This window comes from Podarcis bocagei, assembly GCF_964188305.1.
Source record: "Podarcis bocagei genome assembly, chromosome: 5".
NCBI classification, from domain to species: Eukaryota; Metazoa; Chordata; class Lepidosauria; order Squamata; family Lacertidae; genus Podarcis; species Podarcis bocagei.
In genome coordinates, this window is record NC_138129.1 from 19278869 (window position 1) to 19301482 (window position 22614).

Sequence of the window (22614 nt, forward strand, 5' to 3'; positions counted from 1 at the left end):
AATAACCATCAAACATCAAAAACTTCCAAATACAGTGGTACCTCGGGTTACAGACGCTTCAGGTTACAGACTCCGCTAACCCAGAAATAGTACCTCAGGTTAAGAACTTTGCTTCAGCATGAGAACAGAAATCGTGCGGCAGCCACGCGGCAGCAGCGGGAGGCCCTAGTAGCTAAAGTGGTACCTCAGGTTAAGAACAGTTTCAGATTAAGAACGGACCTCCGGAACTAATTAAGTTCTTAACCCGAGGTACCACTGTACAGGACTGCTCTCAGACTTCACTGTAGTTTGGTTTGTTTCTGTTTTTAAGAGACTCCCTTCCCAGCACCTTCACAGGGCTGCAGTCCCCAAGGGGTAGGCCTGTGGTGTTTGCTTCTGCTACCCTCATAAAATGAGTACCTGTATCCATGCACGTGTCTGGCTTGTTGATTATAAAATGTACTTAAATATAGGAACAAAGAAAGGGCAAGTGTCAGTTGCTGCAAAGTCTGCAATGTTCAAGGTGGCTAGCTGCTGACTCCAGCGCTGTTTGTGCCCATCAGCTGCTACTCTCTGGTTTATAGTTTCAGGGAACCCTGGGTTGTGGGGCCCTGCACCCATGTACAGTCATATCTCGGGTTAAGAACTTAATTCATTCTGGAGGTCACCACTTTAGCTAATGGGGCCTCCTGCTGCCGCCGAACGATTTCTGTTCTCTTTTTTTCTCATTTAAATTTTTATTAAGTTTTCCACAAAAAGAAACACACTCAACATCTCCGTTTACATATCACATTGTTTGTCTTGTTTGGACCTCCCACAACTTTTCTGGCAATCATTCGTAGTTTAAACCTTATCCACACATTCCTTTATAACAATATTTCCATTATATTTTATGTTTTTAGTCTTCTTTACCTTCTGGTAATATTCCCTATTATTCACAAAGCTGTTTTAAAACATACTAGCGTTGTACCTTCCTCACATATGTTTTCCAAATACTCCGTAAATTTTCCCCAGTCCTCTAAGAATCTATGATCTTTCTGATACCTAATTTTCCCCGTTAATTTATCCAGTTCTGCGTACTCAATTAGTTTTGACCTCCATTCTTCCAGGTTCGGGACCTCTTCCTGTTTCCACCTTTGAGCTATCAGTGTCCTTGCTGCGGTAATCGCATATTGGAACAATTTGCAGTCTCCCTTACTTATATCCCTTCTTGTTATCCCCAGCAGGAAGGTTTCTGGTTTTTTACCAAAGCTATATTTTAGCATTTTCTTTAATTCCTTATATATCATCTCCCAAAACCCCCTTACTTTTCTACAATCCCACCACATATGCATAAATGTGCCTTCTTTCTCCCTGCATCTCCAGCACTTGTTGCAAGTCTTATACATTTTTGATAATTTTGTTGGTGTCATATACCACCTATAGACCATCTTCATTGTATTCTCTCTTAATGTGACACATGCGGTAAACTTCAAATTTTCATTCCAGATTTTTTGCCAATCATCCAAATCTATATTATAACCTAGATCTTTAGCCCACCGAATCATAACTCCCTTCACCTCCTCATCCATTGTATGCCATTCCAGCAAGATTTTGTACATTTTAGAGATTGTTTTACAGTCGTTGTTTACAATTTCTGTTTGAAATTTTGAGTCTTTTTCTTTATACCCTTTTTCTTTCTCTTCCTTTTTAAACATTTCGTTTACTTGGCGGTAGTGTAACCAATCGTAGACAAATTCTTTTACTTGTTCATATGGTTTAATCTTCCACTTATCCCCTTCCTTCCTCACCAGATCTGCATAGGTGGCCCAATCGCTTCTCATATTAATTTTCTTAACTCCCATAGCCTCTAACGGGGATCGCCAATGTGGGACCCCTGTTTCCAATATATTTTTGTATCTGTCCCAAACTTCCAGTAACGATTTGCGAAAGATGTGGTTTTCAAATGAGCTGTATCCTTTCTTCCTTTCTTTCCAAAGATGCGCATGCCATCCGGACCTGGCATCGAATCCTTCCAAATCTAGGAGCTTTGTATTCTTTAATTTAATCCATTCTTTTAGCCAGCAGAGGCAAGCTGCTTCGTAATATAGCTTTAGGTCCGGTAGGGCGAAGCCTCCCCTTTCTTTTACATCTGTCAGTAGTTTATGCTTGATTCTCGGCTTTTTGCCCTGCCAGATATATCTAGAGATCATTCTCTGCCATTCTTTAAAAATCGTTACTCCTTTCAAAATTGGTAGCATCTGGAAAAGAAACAACATCTTCGGTAATACTGACATCTTGATCATTGAGATTCTTCCCCAGAAAGACAATTTAAGCCTATTCCATGTTTCCAGATCTTTCTTAATTCCCTTCCACACCGAAACATAGTTATTTTGGTACAGATCAATATTCTTTGGCGTAAGCCATAATCCCAAGTATTTCACTTTTTTGGCGATTTCTATTCCCGTTTTTTGTTGCAGACGGTCCATCTCTATTTTTTCCATATTTTTAGCCAAGATTTTGGTTTTCTTCCTATTAATTATAAAGCCGGCCACCTCTCCAAATTTTTCAATTTCCTCCAGTATCTCTGTTGCAGTTTCCAACGTTTCCTCCGCCATCAAGACTAGGTCGTCGGCAAAGGCTTTAACTTTATATTGGTTTTGGCCCACTGTCACCCCCTTTATACTTTCTTTCTTTCTAATTGAATCCAATAACACCTCTAAGACCATGATGAATAATAATGGAGATAATGGGCATCCCTGTCTAGTTCCCTTGGAGATCTTTATCTCCTCCGTGATTACATTATTTACTATTAGCCTCGCTTTTTGCTCCGTATAAATTGCTTTTATCCCATTGAGAAAGTCATTCCCCATTTCCCTCTGTTCGATATTTTTTAGCATGAAGTCCCATGACACGTTATCGAACGCTTTTTCGGCGTCCACGAACATCAGCATTGCTTGCTTCTCATTCCTGGCAGCCAAATACTCTAAAATATTTATAACGTTTCTCACATTGTCTCGCATCTGCCTGCCTGGAAGGAAGCCCGCCTGATCTTCGTGAATAATTTCTTGTAGAACCTTTTTTAATCTTTCTGCCATTATTCCTGCGAACACTTTATAATCCGTGTTTAGTAGTGAAATTGGTCTGTAATTTTTTACTTGGGTTAGGTCTGCCTCATCTTTCGGAATAAGAGTTATAAATGCTTCCTTCCACGTCTCTGGGAGTTCTCTCTCCTTTAGTATGGTGTTCATAACCTCTCTCAGTGGCTGCGATAGGGTTGAGCCCAATTCTTTGTAGTATCTAGCTGTAAAACCATCCGGTCCTGGGGCCTTGCCATTTTTCAATTTTTTAATCGCCGTCATCAGTTCTACTGTGTCAATTGGGGTGTTCAGCCTTTCCTGTGCTTCCGTCGGGATCTTTTGCATCTCCTTCTCATTTAGATATCTCTCTATTTTTCTCCTGTTGTTCTTCTCTTTTCTTTTATATAATTGTCTGTAGAAGTCCAAAAAACCTTTCCTGATGTCTTTGGGGTTAGTTATCTCTTCTCCTCCCATAACGATTTTGTTTATTGTGTTTTGCTCTTTCCTTTTCTTAGTCTGCCACGCAAGCCATTTTCCTGATTTATTTGCAAATTCGAAGTTCTTTTGTTTCAGTTTCTTAATGTTCCATTCCACCTCCTTGTTTATCATCATTGCAAATTGAGTTTGAAGGGCTTTGATGCTTTGTTTAATCCTTTCGTTGTTTGGGTTCCTGATTAGTTTTTGTTCATTTGCCATAATTTGGTTTAAGATTTCTTTCTTTTCTTTCTCTCTATTTTTCTTTTTGATCGAATTCTGTTGTATAAAGAAGCCCCTCATTACTGCTTTTTTTGCGTCCCAGACTGTACATATTTTCGTTCCTTTGTTACAGTTATCTACAAAGTAGTCTTTCAGTTTTTTCTGTGCCTCCTGGACCACCCTTTGATCGTCCAGCAGGTAATCATTCAGTCGCCATCTGAATGACCTTTCTTCAAAACCTTTAAATTCCAACGTGATGGGGCTATGGTCTGAGATAACTCTCGGTTGAATTTCCACTTGCTGAATTCTTGGCGTTAGTTCGTTTGAAATCCAGATTTGATCTATTCTCGAGAAAGACTGATTTGGTTCCGAATAGAAGGTGTACTGTTTATCTAACGGATGTCTTAGCCTCCAGATGTCTATTAGATTACAGTTTTTAACCATTTCAAAGAAGGTTTTTGGTAGTTTTCCTTCTCTGGAATCATTGTTTCTCAATCTGTCCATTCCTGATGACACCACTCCGTTCATATCCCCCATCAAAATTATCTTCTGGTCCGCATACTCCAGCAGCTTTTCTTCCAAATTCTTAAAGAAATCAGTCTTGTTTCCATTAGGCGCATAGATCCCGACTACTATTATTTTTTCGCCTTGCCAAGTAATTTGAATTGCCATGATTCTTCCATCTTCATCCTTAAAAATTTGTTGGGCCTCGATCTTACTCTTTACATACAGGATCACTCCCCTCTTTTTCTCTTTACCTGAGGATATGAATTCATTTCCGAGTCTTTTATTGATCAAAATTCTTCTGTGTCTCTTTGTGACATGTGTCTCCTGCATACAAATTATGTCTAAGTTCTTCTTTTTCAGCAGTTGTTCTACCTTATTTCGTTTCTTCTTATCGTTAAGTCCGTTAACATTCCAATTCCAAATTTTTAAAGCCATAATGTTTCCGGTTCGTCAAATCAGTCAGTGAGTTTACCAATACAATTACAATCTTTCTTCCTCTTCTTCCCCACTCTCCCCGTCCTCCCTCCCCTCCTCCTCCCGTCCTCCGTTATTCGTCTTATCTTCTACCCCTCCTGTTGCACCTTTAATTTCTTCTTCTTCCTCCGCAATTAGTTCTTTGTATTTTCTCTGAAACTTGCCTATTTCCCCTGGGCTGGTCAATCGGTGTCTCTTGTTCTTATACATGAATGAAATCCCTTCCGGGAATTCCCATTTGAATTCTATACTGTTCCTTTTGAGCATTTGAGCCAATGGTTTATAAGGGTCTCTCCTCTTTAACAATCTGATTGGTATGTCTTTGAATATAATTGTATAGCATCCGTCAATAGAAAGTCTCTTTTCCCTGTTTTTTTCCAGGACCAGATTTCTCATGTCTCTGTCCTTAAAGGTTATTAGGCAATCTCCAGGGTATTTTTTCGCTTTAGTCGTTTTTACCTTCATTCTGAAGGCATTCTGAATTGTATTTGCTACTTCCACTTCTTGAAGCTCTAACCATTGGGCCAGTTCCGTAGTTAATTTTTGTCTAATATTCTCATTAGGGGATTCTGGTATCCCTCTCAACCTTAGGTTAACTTCCCGTTGTCGGAGTTCATTCATGGAGATGGCATCCCACATATCTTCCTGCGATTTGTTGGTTTCCATGAGCCCCAGCCTCAGTTTGTCTTCTTCCCGTTTCAGTTCTCTTATTTCTGTTTTGGTCTTTTTCATTCCTTCTTCTAACATCTGAGTTTTCTTAGATACCTCCTTAATTTGTCCTTTCAGTTCATTTACCGTCTCATCCATCTTCTTATCCAGTTTCCCTATTTTTGCATCCATTTGTTCCATTTTTGTTTCTAGATTCTTTTCGCTCTGCCTAATTTCACCAAACATTTTTAGTATTTCAGCTCTGAAATCTGAGTCCTGTTTAGAACTCTTTCTTTCTCCCGGGGTCCCCACCTCGCCACTTTTTTTCTGGGTGTGCGACATTTCGTACAGTTTGGTCAAATTTAAATCCCTTTCTCCCCGCGGCCCAGTTATTTACCCCGCCTCCAGTAATGACAAGCAAATCAGAAAACAGAGAATCAAAACAACAGTGCTATCCAGTAAGGGAGCAGGGAAGCTGGCAGCGACAAAAAAAAAGAAAAAAAAATAAACCAAAGATAGATATCCTTCCCCTAACACAGTCGCAGCTGCTCCTTGAACCCACCTATCGAATTTTTTGGAGCCTGTTTTTAACCTAATGTAGTTCAATTTTTTAGGTTTTTTAAACCTAATGTAGTTCAGTTTTTTAAGTGGTCTCGATAATCAAAGTAAACAAGGTCTCGATAATCAAAGTAGACGAGGTCTTTTCTTCTTGCCACCAATTAGGCTAATCCACCAATTATAAATATCAATGGTCCGGGCCGATAACTGTTGCTCCAAAAGTTAAAACAAAAAACTCGGAGAGAAAACAGGGAGGAAAGGAAGTCCACCCAGTCTTTAGACTTGGTTCTTCTTACCACCAGTTAGGTTAATCCAAAACACAATCCCTGTCAAGTCAGCACACCTAAATGTCCTGATCTTCTTGCCCTCAATTGGGCTAAATCCCTTCAATATTCAGTGGGGTATTCCAAAGTTCCAAAAAGAAAAAAGGAAAAAAAAAAGGAAAAAAAAAATCAAAAACAGCACACAAGTTATAATTTCCCAGAGAGAAAAGAAAAGACAAGTTGTAGTTGCATTCCCCACCACCGGGGGCTGTCACCGGCAGCAGAAAGTTCGTGAAGTGCCAAGTCGGGAGGGGGGGGCAGAAGAGAGCGGCGAAGAGGAAAAGGAGAAAAAAAGAAAACTCTTCCCCGCTTTGGAATTGGCGTTTCCTTAGGTACCAAGTGCTTGGGGGTCCTTAAGTTTGGTTTAAATAAAGGTATCCGTCTGTCACCTTGCCCAAAGATGGTCCTTTTCTTCTGCTTCTCACTCCTGCACACGGCCACTGGAGTGAGCGTGAGCGTGAGCGTGATTCTGAAACAATGGACAATGGAGTCTCTGATACAATGTAGTCCTTCGTTGCAGAGAGCTTTGAAAATGAAACTAAAGATCCTTCTTGCTCCCTCGCTATATTGAGGGCTAGGGAATCAGACGCCTCTGCAGCTTTAAAGTAACTTTTTGCTCCCCTCTACTTTCCTATATCACTGTTACTTAGTTACAAGCTTTCCGGAAAAGTTTCCAAGGGGAGAGAAGTTTAGCCGCTAGCGACACTTACGTTTTCTCCGCTTTGCTTAGATCTCTGCGTCCGCCATGATTCCAGATAAAAAGTTGCACTCCCTTTCAACTTTCTTTTGAGTCGAATTGTCTTAAACGTCCAGTAAGTTTATATCCTCCTTTTTGCATTCGAGTTTCTTTTTTTTCGAGAATCCAGCGTTTTCCCTTCAGGCTCGGGGCTTCACTTTCTCGGAGGGAGTTATGGCTTCCCTCAGCCCGCTTCTCCCCCCGCCGTTCTCTTCGCTCCGAATTCGGAGTTACCTGACGGCCAGGAGGTCCGCGATTCGGCCCCACGGGAACCAGTGTATCTGCACGCCCTCCAGATACTTTTCAGGGGTCCGCTGCGCCCTGCGGTGCCCCTATTTTCCTCCGAGAAGCTCGGGATACTCCGCTAAGAAGAAATCCCCGCCTGAGTCGGTCTCGCGCTGGACCGGAAGTCCGAACGATTTCTGTTCTCATCCTGAAGCAAAGTTCTTAACCCGAGGTAATATTTCTGGGTTAGCGGAGTCTGTAACCTGAAGCATATGTAACCCAAGGTACCACTGTATGTGAAAGCACTCTATATGTCATTCAATTTCATGTTAGGGGAGACTTTGACCACACAGTCCCTTCATACCACTCAAGGTGTATCCGAGTTTCACTGACTTAAAATGAGTTCTGTTTGTTTCAGTGGTATTCCCCCACACCGAAAGTGTTTACAGTTGCAGCCCTACTACTACTACTAACAAATTTTTATTTATACCCTGCCCTCCCCGGCCAGAGCAAGGCTCAGGGTGGCTAACACCAGTAAAATTACAATAAAAAACATAATGAGGGGGACCCCAATTTAAAATATGGGTTAAAATACAATTTAAAATGAGGCCTCATTTTAATAGTAGCCCATAGATCAATATAGGCATAACCAGGATTTTTGTTGGGGGGGCAGGACTTTGTTAGAAGGGGCAGAACCGAAGTGATTGGTCAATTAATTAAGTATTTCTATTGCTTTACATGATCTATGGGAGGGGGGACAGCTGTCCCCCTGCCCCCCCGGCTATGCCCATAGCCCTACATCTTTTTACTTGTCGTTTCCCTACATCCTGATTCTTCATGTTTGCCTAAACCCAGTGAAATAAACGTGTTTTGTTAGAACACACCTAGATTTGCATAGGATCAGGTCGCAAAGGACGTTGTTGGCAATTAAGCAGAAATATTCTCTGCAGGAGCTGAGCTGGGGTGGCCAATTCTGCCCCAGATGCTCGCCAAGCTGCAGAGGCACAATACAGGAGCAGATGGGAAACAGATCAAGCTTTGGAGAAACAAGCCATAGCATGTTTGCTCAGCTGTAAGATGACTCATGGTTTGTTGAGCAAACTATGCTTAAAATAAGCCACAACTTTTGTGTTATGTGTGAATGCAGTCAGAGATTGGCCCAAGATCACCCATGGCTGAATCTCTGTGCTTCTACTGCTACATTCTAACCATTGCATCACATCGATGTGTATTATTAACCTTTGCAGCCTAACCGTTTGCACCCATTTACAGTGGTACCTCGGGTTAAGTACTTAATTCGTTCCGGAGGTCCGTTCTTAACCTGAAACTGTTCTTAACCTGAAGACCACTTTAGCTAATGGGGCCTCCCGCTGCCGGAGCCCAATTTCTGTTCTCATCCTGAAGCAAAGTTCTTAAACTGAAGCACTATTTCTGGGTTAGCGGAGTCTGTAACCTGAAGCGTATGTAACCCAAGGTACCACTGTACTCAGAATTAGTCCTTACTGAGTTCTTTGGGGATTGCTCTAAGAGCCAGGGCAGAAGAGCTGAAGTTTGTTGTTGTTTAGTCGTTTAGTCGTGTCCGACTCTTCGTGACCCCAAGGACCAGAGCACGCCAGGCACTCCTGTCTTCCACTGTCTCCCACAGTTTGGTCAAACTCATGCTGGTAGCTTTGAGAACACTGTCCAACCATCTCGTTCTCTGTCGTCCCCTTCTCCTTGTGCCCTCCATCTTTCCCAACATCAGGGTCTTTTCCAGGAAGTCTCCTCTTCTCATGAGGTGGCCAAAGTATTGGAGCCTCAGCTTCAGGATCCGTCCTTCCAGTGAGCACTCAGGGCTGATTTCCTTCAGAATGGAAATCCATTCTTAAGGAAAGAGCTGAAGTTAGGGCTGCTCAATAGGCTACCTTTTCCTAACAACCCGATCCTATGCAGCCTTAGACAAGCTTAATCCTAGAAAAACCAATAGGCTCAGGGTGCAGACTTACACACCTAGGTGAACAAAGGAAATCTTATTTCTGAGAAGACATGCATAGGATTGCATGGTAAGACTGCATTCTTCTACCCACTATTCCCATTGACATGGGACATATGGAGGACTACACAATTTATTTATTTATTTTAAATGTCCAGTAGCACCTTAGAGACCAACTAAGTTTGTTCTGGGTATAAGCTTTCGTGTGCATGAACACTTCTTCAGATACCCAGATGCACACGGAAGCTTATATCCAGAACAAACTTAGTTGGTCTCTAAGGTGCTACTGGACAATTTTTTAATTTATTTTGACTGCGTCAGACCAACACGGCTACCTATCTGAATCTGGAGGACTACACAGTTACTCTGTGTAGGACTGCAGTCTTACAGTCTGATCCTATCTTTGTTATCTTGGAAGTTAAAATAAAAAAAATTCCTTCCAGTAGCACCTTAAAGACCAACTAAGTTAGTTCTTGGTATGAGCTTTCGTGTGCATGCACACTTCTTCAGATACACTGAAACAGAAGTTGCCAGATCCTTCTATATAGTGAGAAGGTGGGGAGGGGTGTTACTCAGAAGGGTGGTGGGAATGGGAGATAGGCAGATAGCTGGGAGAGCCTGTTGACGACTCTTAACGACTGTAATAGGTCTTACAGGAAAAGGCAAGGGGTGAGGAGGTGAGAAATGGTTTAGTCATGTATAGTGAGATAAGAATCCAATGTCTTTGTTAAGCCCAGGTTTTTCCATGGTTTTAAGTTTGGTAATGAGTTGTAATTCAGCAGCTTCTCTTTCCAGTCTGTTTCTGAAATTCCTTTGTAGTAAAACAGCTACTTTGAGATCTTGTATAGAATGTCCTGGGAGATTGAAGTGTTCTCCTACTGGTTTCTCTGTTTTGTGATTCTTGATGTCAGATTTATGTCCAACTTTGCTGCCACATACACCCGGACAACACCATTACTGGCCCCAACAACATCACACATACCATCTCGGGACTATTTAATTGCTCATCGTCTAACATTGTGTATGCCATCAAATGCCAACAGTGTCCTTCAGCTCTCTATATTGGACAAACAGGCCAAACCTTACGCCAAAGAATAAACGGACATAAATCTGACATCAAGAATCACAAAACAGAGACACCAGTAGGAGAACACTTCAATCTCCCAGGACATTCTATACAAGATCTCAAAGTAGCTGTTTTACTACAAAGGAATTTCAGAAACAGACTGGAAAGAGAAGCTGCTGAATTACAACTCATTACCAAACTTAAAACCATGGAAAAACCTGGGCTTAACAAAGACATTGGATTCTTATCTCACTATACATGACTAAACCATTTCTCACCTCCTCACCCCTTGCCTTTTCCTGTAAGACCTATTACAGTCGTTAAGAGTCGTCAACAGGCTCTCCCAGCTATCTGCCTATCTCCCATTCCCACCACCCTTCTGAGTAACACCCCTCCCCACCTTCTCACTATATAGAAGGATCTGGCAACTTCTGTTTCAGTGTATCTGAAGAAGTGTGCATGCACACGAAAGCTCATACCAAGAACTAACTTAGTTGGTCTTTAAGGTGCTACTGGAAGGAATTTTTTTTATTTTGACTATGGCAGACCAACACGGCTACCTACCTACTATCTTGGAAGTTAGTTCTACTTATTTTAATTTCCTCCACATACATGGGTGATAGTATTGAAGCTTTCTGTGTTCAGGATTGCACACTTGTATTTAAAAACAATACCCTGCAACTGGTTCCTACACACATGCACTCACAGTAAGTTTCTTGTAGTTAAATGAAACTTCCTTCTTGGGCTAGCAGCATTGTAGCCTGACCCTATGCATGTTTACTCTCAAGTAAGCATATGTAGGATTACAGCCATGCAGCCAGCCCTACATATATTTACTCAGGCAAAAGTTTTATGTGGGATTTACTTCCATTTTCCAGCTCTAGTTTTATTTGTTTTTACTTTCATCATGATTGATGTGACGAGAGTGACAGGGAACATTGACTTTACGATCAAGGGGAGGTGCCTCAGCCTACCAGTTTCTGGATCTTACAGCTTTGGCAAGTTAAACAAAATGCAATTAAGCCTCAGACATGAACTTCTTGAGAGTTTTGCTTCATTGCTCTGTATCCCAAGCCTTTGCAAAACCAGCCCATTACGGAAGAGATTTGTTTCAATCATTAAACTGCATGTGCTGTAAGGGTGCTGCAGTGTACACCATGGTTTTTTATTTATTTATTAATTAATTATTATTGTTATTTACATATTATTAGTTTTTGAATTTATATACCGCCCTATACCCGGAGGCCTCAGGGCGGTTCACAGAACAAAATAAAAATTATAAAACCACAAAATATATAATCAAAATACAAACAACAACCCAATACCCCCCCAAAAAACCCCACATTTGAAAAGGGCAGTGTTGACTGAAGGCAGTTGCTTGGTGACAAAGTGCAACTGCATACTCTGAGATTGTATACAAAATCAAAAATATAAAAACACAAAATATATAATCAAAATACAAACAACAACCCAATACCCCCCCCAAAAAAACCCACATTTGAAAAGGGTAGTGTTGACTGAAGGCAGTTGCTTGGTGACAAAGTGCAACTGCATACTCTGAGATTGTATACAGATCCGTACTTAACAATCGTAATCAGATCAAATAAGCAGTGACTGTGAACCCAAGTTACAACTTAGAAAGTTGCTCTGGCAGTTCAGTTCAAACTTTATCATTTAATTTCCAGGTCACTTTTTGAAAGTGTTCAGAGCAGCTTCCATAAAGCCCAGATGGATCAGCCAGACCAGTGGCTTGCTGTGTTCATCTGATAAAACAAAATGTACACTACAATCCTATGCATGTCTACTCTGAAGTAAGCCCCAAGGAATTCCACGGGGCTTATTCCCACTTTTGCAGTGTGCAAATGGCTGAATTCTTTCTCAGGATGGGAGAGTTAAGGACAAGAATGGAAATTAAAATGTGGGAGAGGATAAAGTTCTGGACAGAACAGGGTGCTAATCTTTGGGTTGAGGCAAAAAGTATTGGAACAGACTGTTGATGAGAGTTTCCCTTAGGTCTCTTATGAAGTAAGAGGTTCTTTGCTGCGCTCATCCAAGTGGTGACGCGAGGAGTTCAATATAAATGTTGATAAAGAAAAGTTTTTATTGCCTTCTCAAGCTTCACCTGTGTTGCAATAATACCCTGCAGGCTATGTGAGCAAAACATTGTAAAAAGAAGGGTGGAGCCCTGAGCGTTAAGCACATGTACTTTGCTTGTGTCCTTAAGACTGGTGAAGGTGGTTTGGATCTGCAGCCTTATACTTTTGGCCATAGCAAGATTAATAGAATCAGGGTTAACATCCAGAACCCATTACAGTGGTACCTCAGGTTAAGTACTTAATTCATTCCGGAGCTCCGTACTTAACCTGAAACTGTTCTTAACCTGAAGCACCACTTTAGCTAATGGGGCCTTCTGCTGCTTCCTCACTGTTCTCATCCTGAAGCAAAGTACTTAACCCGAGGTACTATTTCTGGGTTAGCGGAGTCTGTAACCTGAAGCGTATGTAACCCAAGGTACCACTGTATCTGACAACCATTCAATAAGGGAAGGCTTGTAGCTGAGATGTAGAGCATCTTAAAGGGTAAAGGGACCCCTGACCATTAGGTCCAGTCATGGATGACTCTGGGGTTGCGGCGCTCATCTTACTTTATTAGCCGAAGGAGCCAGCATACAGTTTCTGGGTCATGTGGCCAGCATGACTAAGCCGCTTCTGGCGAACCAGAGCAGTGCACGGAAACGCCATTTACCTTCCCGCCAGAGCAGTACCTATTTATCTACTTCCACTTTGATGTGCTTTCGAACTGCTAGGTTGGCAGGAGCTTACTTGCATGCAGAAAATCCCAGATTTGATCCTTGGCATCATGGGCTATAGCCAGCGGGGTGGGAAGCGGGGCAGCTCCCCCCTCCAATCAAGTAAATAAATAAAAACACTTAACTAAAAGTAGAAAACAATTGGAATATTTGAAATCAAAATGCTCAGTGAGGTCACATGGATGCATTATAGTGACACAACTGGCATCCCGACTGTCGTTGAGACATTTTGTTCCGAATCTGCTAGACAGAGCCAGACAGAGGGTGAGGGCAGGTGGGTGTCCTGTTCCTCCACAACATAAATCCTGGCTACGCCCATGCTTGGGATCTCCAGGTAGGGCTCAGGGAGACCCCGGTCTGAAATATCCAGAGCCTCTGCCAGGCAGAGCTTGTTGGACTAGTATTCTGACATGGTGAAAGGTAGCTTTCTTTGTTCCTATGGCCTAAAGTTTATTTTATTATTTTTTTATAATATTTTATTGGGTTTTATCAATAGAAAAATTTAGAAAAATACAAAAATGAAAAAGACACAAAATTATAAAGTACAAAAATACAGACATTAAGCACAAAAAAGGAAAAAAAACACATATAAAAGAAAACAAAAATTCCCTCTTTCTTGATTTCTCCTCTTTAGTTAACTTATTTTCCTGACTTCCTCACGTCTCCCATTTTTGTATCCCTTTTAAAAATTGATTCAGCAAATTCATGTCCTATTAGTTTATCTATTGTTAATCCAATCTTACATTTTACCTTGTTGCTAGAACCCCTGCAGTTCCCTATGGCCTAAAGTTTAGTGGACTAGGGTCCATTTCATCAAAGCATGAAGTACTGCAGCAGCAGCAAGTGGCTGGGAATGTTAGCAGTGAGGTCAGAGGGAAATGAAACCCAAGAGAAAATATTGGTTCTTGGTACAAGTATAACCTGCCCTCCTTTATTTAGCTAACTAACAACCCTGGGAGGCAGGCCCAGATAGGCATGGTTTGCCCAAGGTCACCCAGTGAGCTTTATAGCTGAGTAGGGATTCAACCCAAACCAGCAGTTCTCAACCTGTGGGTCCCCAGATGTTGTTGGACTACAACTCCCATCATCCCTGAGCTCTGGCCTTGCTAGCTAGGGGTGATGGGAGTTGTAGTTCAACAACATCTGGGGACCCACAGGTTGAGAAAGTCTGACCCAAACACTCTAATGTGGGAAATGTTTGGGGCTCCCATCATGGGAGTTGCTGAACTACAACTCCCATCGTCCAGTTGCTGAACAACAACTCCTATCACCCCTGGCCATTGGCCATGATTGCTAGGGCTGATGGGAGTTGTAGTTCAGCAGCAACTTGTGGGTCAAAGGTTCCCATTGCTGCTCTGCTTTCTACTCTGGAGGACGGAGGAGCTTTCCGAAGGGATGGAGAAATAAGCCTGTGCTTATTTAACACTGGGTTAAATGGGTAGCATTCTTATTCAGAACTGAGGCAACAGCTACTGCAGGCAGACAGGAACTACAGTTGCCAAGCTGATCAGGTAAAAAAAGCACCTCACCATCACTTATGCATTTTTCATCAATTTCAGCTCCAGAAATCAACCTGGGATTTTTCACAATGTGCATATTAAGATCAGCTGCTGATGTCTGTGATTAAACAGACCCTGCTACAGAGGCCAAGGGAAAAATTGACAACCCTAATAGGGACAGTGGAATCCCAAACATGTTTTTTTTAGAAAAGTGTCTCCCCAGTTGCGGTGGGGGCTTACTCCCCAAATAGTGTATTTAGGACTGAAATCTTAAGCCAATGGTGCTAAACAAATACCTCTCAACACAGACACACAGGAACACACATTTAATCAGCCTTTGCTCAAAGAGTGGTTGGATGTGGCCATTGGCAGTTTCTGGCACCTGATTAACAACCAGGAAGGTAGTCTCTGATTGGATGCAGGGTATTTAAGAAGAGAAGCAAGCAGCTAATTACGTTTTAAAAAAAACCCAAACTAAGCAGCTGCTTTCTGTGCTTATCAGTAGTTTAGGCCTCTTCTGGGATTACTGGGCAGCGAAGGCTTTGAAGGAATGGAGAGAATTTGCCTAAGAGCTAAGTTCAGGTGAATTCCTGGATGAATGCTGGAGTGTGCTTGTTCCTTTGGGATCACAAGGGGAGGCTAGGGTGTGGCTTACATGCTCTGCGTCAAGTTCATTTTTCACAGTTGTGTGACTGTATTTCCAGACCCTCCAAGTGTCCCTATTTTCCAGGGATGTCCCTGATTTTTAGAAGCTGTCCCGGTTTCTGATTTTATCCCAGAATGTTCCATTTTCCTTAGGATGTCCCTATTTTCATTGGAGAAATGTTGGAGGGTATGGAGTTCTCTAATCCCTGAGCCATCTGAAGGCAATCCTGTATAGGGAAGTGGTTTCTTTAAAAAATGTTTAATGTTTTCTTATTTTTTTATGTATTTTGGAAGCTGCCCAGTGTGCCTGGGGCAAACCAGTAAGATGTGTGGGGTATAAATAGCAAAATTATCATTATGGAATGGGACGTCCCTATTTTCACCGGAAAAATGTTGGAGGGTATGTATTTCAGTTATGGTAATAGCAGACCCCCGACATTTGATTGTCTATACCCTGTCTGTAATTGTCTATATTCTGGTAATTGGGGGCATAGTATATTCTGTGGTCATACTGTGCAGGTGTAACAATCTTGGCTGTAGTTTTGTGTGTAGTTTTAGGGTTTGTTTGTTGTTTAAGCAAGTTTGTTGTCCTCAAGGAAGGTCATGGGATGGAGCCTCTCATAATTTTTATAATAATTTATTATTTGTATCCCATCCATCTGACTGGGTTGCCCCAGCCACACTGGATGTCTCTCAGAGGGTGCAAAGTTTAATGGCTGGAGCCCTGGGGCCCTATCCATTTCATGTCTCCTTTTCCTGATTACAGAGGACTGTTATGGGGCCACACTTCCTTTATGAGGCTCTCTGTGCCATCATCCTAACATGGCATGAAAAGAAGAATCCCTGCTTTGTCGCAATGCAGGATTTGCATGTGGATTTAGGATGTGGGGTTCAAGGGTCCGGTTCCGTTGTCCTTTAATGCTAGTGTTCCTGTTCATGGACCTTTGCATGTATGGCACTACATACAAGGATATGTTCATAATACGTTTCAAGCAGTACTCAAAATTCACCAGGTGCATTTTGCACCTGCCTCTTGGCCACTTATGACCAAGTGAAGACGCCCGGGCGCCAGGATGGTGCCTGATGTCTCCACCATCTGGAGGTACATGCCTGGGGATCCTTGGATCTTGTCTCTTTTCACACACTAACAACACATCTTGTAGAATTCTATCTGTGATATTTTATCTGCACAATCAGAGAGAATTTCAGGAATCCCAAAGTTGCATTGAAAAATACGACTTTTGAGCCATCTCACCCCAAAATGGCAACTAGACATTCCTTTTTGGCAACAGTAACCCTGGTTTAGGAGCCATGTGGTGCCTAGCTTATGTATCTAACACTGTTTGAAACATATGGTTGGTGCTGGGTTGGGAAGGCAGGAGTTAGAATAAATAATGGAGTGCTCAGCTCAAAAAGAAGCATTTGAATTAAGGCTATGAGACAACTTCCAGAGTTGCCTGGGGAGAGGAATTGATTGTTGAACCCCTCTGTAAACCTTAGCTCTGTGAGTAGAATAGGAATCACCAAACAATTCTCCGCACACTTAACCAGACTACAGCTCCCAGAGTTCTTTGGGGAAAGCCATGAGTATTTAAAGTGATATCATAGTGCTTTAGATATACGGTGTGAATGCAGCCTTCGTCGGTATGACTCAGCCTGCCCTTTCCTATTAAGCTGCAACAACATCCATCGTACTGACCACTCCTGGAAAAGGTCATTGTCTTCTTGGCATCCTGTGGGCTTCCTGGTTGGCCATTGTTGAAAATGGAATCCTAGACTGTATGGGCCCAAGGACTGATCCAACAGGGCTCTTATGATAGCTGTCCTCAATGTAATACATTTTTAAAACTTCCCCCACCTCCTACAGATGTTGTGAGTGCCTAAGATGTTGTGGAAGAAGAGACCCAAGGCCTCGAACGGTTTGGCTTGGCCACCCAGAAAAGAGGGACCAGCGATACCCACGAAATGTGATCAACAACCAGAAGTACAACTTTTTCACTTTCCTGCCAGGGGTATGTATTCCATGTTGAAAAACCGTGTGCTTTCCTCTTCTATTTATATTTGAGTGCTGAGTGCCGGTGGTTTATTTGGAGTGGGCAATTAAGGCAGGTGTAACCTGAAATGGCTCAATCTACTCTTCTGCATTTAAGTGAAGCTTAATTTTGTTTCTCCCTGTCTGTGCCCCAATAAGCCATCCTGTTGCCTACAATAGTGAAGAAGTGGCTGAGGAATTTCCCAGTCCAACACAACTGAATGGAGGGAAGAGAAGGGACTGAAATTGGGACTTTTCCCATTTCAGTCCTCTTACCATGTGATATATGTATCAATGGATGCAGCATTTAAACTGTGCTGTAATGGGAAAAATAGATGGGGGAGCCACAGTTGACTCCATATCTTTAATGTCCTGGAATGTGTTGAAGTTTGCATTTTTTTCTTAAAGTTTCCTGGTTAGCTGAATTCCTAAAATGTTGCTAGATGCCTTGGAACAGCCTTCAACTTGGTATCCTCCAAATATTTTGAACTACAACTCCCATCAGCTCCATCCAGTTGATGGGAGTTGTAGTCCAGAACTTTGGGAGGGCACCGGGTTGCGAAAAGCTGTCTTAAACAATTCCATGGTGAGCCATGTTAACCTTAGATGTGCTGCTACAAATGCCTTTCTTGTTCCTCACTCTGTTTCTTAGGTGCTGTTCAACCAATTCAAGTACTTCTTCAACCTCTACTTCTTGTTTCTGGCCTGTTCTCAATTTGTTCCTGAAATGAGGCTCGGTGCTCTTTACACGTATTGGGTTCCTTTGGTAGGTAGTATCGAGTTTATTTACTCAAGAAAAGTTTCAGTGTTTGAATACAAGATGTCCTTTGTTACCTTATCTCAGAGATCCAAGTGGTGCCATAACTTAAAATGGTTTTTGTTAGCTTGTTTTATGAAGCCTGTCCTTTATGTGTTTGGGAATTGTAGCTGCCGAAAGTGATTTAATAAAGGTTTGCTATTCAAAATTGGGACCTTCAGAGGTCTAAGGAAATGCACGAGGGATATTTGATCCAAAAAGGTAATTTATCCCATAAATCAGCCATTCTAGGAGTACAGCTAAGGGAGATTCCCTTGGGTTAACCCTGGGAAGAGTAAGACATCATGTGAACGTTCCACCAATTATTCCCGCAACAATTAACTATATATTATTTGGCCAGTGTTTCTTAGTGGATAGACATTTTGTATGTTGGGTTCAGAATTAAGCTTCTACACCGTATTAAACCAAATGATCTAGAGCTAGGGGTGAGCAGTATGGTAGCCAAGTTTGTGGATGATGCCAAATCATTCAAGGCGATGAAAATAAAGTGGGATTTCAAGGAGCTCCAAAAGGAGTCCAAACTGGATGAATGGGTAGTGAAATGGCAAATGCAATTCAGTGTAAGCATGTGTAAAGCCAGTGGGAAAAAAAATATTTAAAAATCCTAACTTCGTATATATGCCCATGGCGGTCTGAACTGGTGGTCACTAACCATGAACAAAACTGTGGGGTCAAAGTTGATAACTCAGTGAAGATGTCAACCCAGGGCATCTTCCCAGGAAGATTCCGAGCACAATTCAAAGTGTTGGTGCTAACCTTTAAAGCCCTAAACAGCCTTGGTTCAGTATACCTGAAGGAGCATCTCGACCCCCATCATTCTACCCAGACACTGAGGCCCAGCACTGAGGGCCTTCTAGCGGTTCCCTCACTGTGAGGAGCCAAGTTACAGGGAACCAGGCAGAGGGCCTTCTCGGTAGTGGCACCCGCCCTGTCGAACATCCTCCCACCAGATGTCAAAGAGAAGAACAACTACCAGACTTTTAGAAGACATCTGAAGGCAGCCCTATTCAGGGAAGCTTTTAATGTTTAACAGACCACTGTATTTTAATACTTTGTTGGAAGCCGCCCAGAGTGGCTGGGCAAACCGAGCCAGATGGGCGGGGTATAAATATTAAATTATTATATATTATATATGAAGCAAACCACCAAGTCTGGATTTAAATGTCATGACAAGCCAGGCTCTGTCCATGGGAACTTGTTCACATTAAACCATTGTTTGCTTTTGTTTTTAATATTAATATAATGTTCAGACTGGGTTGCTGTGCGGCAAATCTGTGTAGTTTTCCCGGAAGGTTTTCTTTTTATTTTAAGCCAAGGAGGGTAGCTTTAAATTTGATTGGAACAGTGTGGTGTCTTCGTCTGAATTGCACATCCCTGAAACCGGTTAGAGCAATTAATTTATTGGTTTTCCAAATTGTCTTGTTTTGCACCATCCTTTTATTTTAACTGTTTTGCACATTGCTGGGTTTGCTAGTCATTGGGAAGGGCAGGAAACTAATTCAAGGTAGCTACTGGAAGCCCCCAGCCACGAGCTTTCTGAGATTTTGGCAGACTTTGCCTGCACCCTTTCAAGCATACCTTCACAGCTGCAAAGACAAGAAACTTGAACCCGTTTAAACAAAAGCGGAGATTCTTGTGATCCCGAATTCTGCGGCCTCATTTTATAGATGCCATTGTGTCAACAATCGGGTGGTTGCCTGTAGCTGCACTGTTTCATTTGTTATGGCTTGGGAAAGAGAAGCGGAGAGTTAGAGGCTGGTTTTTGCAAGGCTGGCTTGCAAACCTATAAGGCCATTGTGATTTGCCCCCACATCACACGAACCATTGAAATTCAGCATGTGAGCTGCCAGGCCTATATATAAAAGGCCTTTTGTTCATTGCAGGCTGCTAATGCAACCATTTTGGTATAGAATAGCGACTTGGGATGGCTTAGTGAGGCAGAACATGAAGGGGGTTTTTTGGGGGGGGGGAGTGATTATTTGAAATCCTTGATTGCCAAATGCATCTAGATGATTTATAAAAAATATATACTGCTGTATCATAAGAATACATCACAGCGGCTTATCACTTTGTGTGTGTGTTGCCTGTAACAATAACGAGCTATGTTTTTGGACTCTTTATCAGAATGCTAATTAAAAACAATAGTTTGAAATGCTGCAAAACATTCAGAAGCCATGGTATATAAAGTCTATAAGTGCCAGAGGAGATTTCCATCATCTTGGGGGGTGAGGGGGGCACATGCATGCCATGACAACTTGGCGCCCTCAAAGGAGAAATAATGAAAAACCCCTTAGGGCTGGCTTCATGCTGTGACTTCCAAATTTGTGCAGCTGTCCTGTATCCCCTCAGAAGGATTTGCATCTCTTTGCAAAGCGTCCCCAAGCCTTGAGGGCATGTAGCAATGCACTTCTGAATTAATGTTCATAAGAAGTTTTGCAAGGGATGCCCTGAAATTAGCCAGACAGATTAGTTTCCTTTGAGGAGGCGTTGTGGCAGGTGGGTAGGGCTTAACTGCATTTAAGTAACAAATTATAATTCCATGATACAGGTAAGGAAAAGAAATATTAAGAGATTTGTGTGTCAACATTGAGAATGTTCTTTTGGATATTGTTGTGCCTTGGTTTTTTTAAAAAACAAAACAAGGGATGCCTCCAGACCAGGGTGTTCCTATTTTCCAGGGATGTCCCTTATTTAGAGAAGGTTTCTGATTTGATCCTGGAATGTCCCACTTTTCCTTAGGATGTCTATATTTTCACTGGAGAAATGTTGGAGGGGATGGAATTATCTGTCTCTCGAGCCCTCTGAAGGCAATCCTGAATAGGGAAGGGTTGGGTTTTTTTTACATGTTTAATGTTTTATTATGTTTTGATATATGTTGGAAGCTGCCCAGAGTGGCTGCAGCAACCCAGTAAGGGGTGTAGGGTATAAATAGTAAAATTATCATTATGGAATGGGATGTCCCTATTTTCATCAGAGAAATGTTGAAGGGTATGTTACTCTGGAAATTTAGGTTTTTTGCATTGTCAGTGGATTAAAGCACTCTGTCACCCTCATACAACAAATGTGATTCTTTAAAAGAAAAAAGTTATTGAACAAGCATAGTACAAAAAAGATAATATGTTTAGTAATTATATGTATGTGTTGTTATTATTATATTTATATTATAATATTTATTTATCCTGCCTTTTCCCTAGACTGGGACTCAAGGCAACTTACAGAAATTAAAACTAAAAAGCAATTAAACTGTAATAGAAATAAAACAATATAAAATTATATAAAAAATAGAATACAAAAACAAATCTATTAAAACGCAGATAGTAAAAACAGTGCAGCGCTATGGGAAGTCCTTTCCTTAAAACTAATCTGTTGCCAAAAACATGCTGGAATAAAATAGTCTTCACCGACCAATGAAGGACATCAAGGCATTTAACATGCATTGAGTGCTAAGAATCTCAGGACGGATTATATAAATATATAACCAAGTGGTCCTTAGTCCTGGTAGCTATCATTTGACCCTTTCATGACAAATGATTACCAAAACATTCAGTTTATAAATGTGCAGTCAGCTTACGGATACATAAAATCTACACCCTTTTTGCACATAGGAAGATGGCAGAGAACTGACCTAGAAATTGTGTAATGAATGAATGGCTAATGGAAAGATGTATAAACACTCCACAACCAAATCAGGAATAAGGCAAGATGAGTGCTTATTGTCATATAATTTAATATCCTCATAAACGTTGTGCAAGCAGATCAGGATAGATGCTCAATAAATAAACAAATATATCCTCTGGAGCTGCCCAAGTACTTAAAACACGAAGAACATTTAGCTTTAAGGTTTTGTGGAGCTCCTTTTTAAATGAAGACACAGCTCAATGCTTAGTTTTCTCTATAGAGTCTGACAATTTTAATGAAAAGTGTCACCGTATATCATCTGGTAGGCCACACGCTCCAGAATGTATTCCCGACATTCAGTGGCATTCCATGCACAGAGTGGGAGTTCCTTGGGCTTTTATCCACACATTTTCAATGACGCCTCTCCCTCCCGCTCTCTCCTAGGGCTTTGTCCTCGCCGTTACCATCATCCGTGAGGCTGTGGAAGAGATCCGGTGCTACATGCGTGACAAGGAAGTGAACTCGCAGATCTACAGCAAGCTCACAGCGAGAGGTCAGCTATTTGGCTCCAGCTTTCTACATCTGCTTGCAGAGTCCCTTAGCTGACTGCCCGAACAGCAGGGAGTTGCAACTCAATCAAATGTTGCTGACAATTGGAGGAGCAAAGTTTCTGAAAGGGGGGTGGGGTTTGACTGTGGGGGGGGGGGTTGCCAAGCACACAGGCACATGGCTTAGCAAGTCCCCTCTGTTTCGTTTGGCCCTGGCAGAGCATCAGAGACTCCTGATGACAGAACAGATAAATTTCAAGCTACAATTGGGCAATAAGTTCTCAGGGAATGGGAACCTTCCACAGAGAATGAGTATTCAATGCATATTGGGATCTGGCCAGTTACTCAGATTAATTATGGCGTATGTTGCATTGAAGGGGAGAATACGAAGGAGTTCATATTT

The 22614-nt window shown here is 41.8% G+C and overlaps 1 protein-coding gene across 3 annotated transcripts in view; it reads left to right on the top strand.

Moving 5' to 3' along the window:
- Nucleotides 1–22614, top strand: part of ATP9A (ATPase phospholipid transporting 9A (putative)) — a 109251-nt gene that overhangs the window by 21176 nt on the left and 65461 nt on the right. For all 3 annotated transcript variants that reach the window (XM_081196076.1, XM_081196074.1, XM_081196075.1), the window contains exons 2-4: nucleotides 17064–17208; nucleotides 17881–17994; nucleotides 22108–22216. In XM_081196076.1, coding sequence (XP_081052202.1) covers nucleotides 17064–17208; nucleotides 17881–17994; nucleotides 22108–22216 — 368 coding nt within the window. The remainder of the gene's footprint in view (nucleotides 1–17063; nucleotides 17209–17880; nucleotides 17995–22107; nucleotides 22217–22614) is intronic.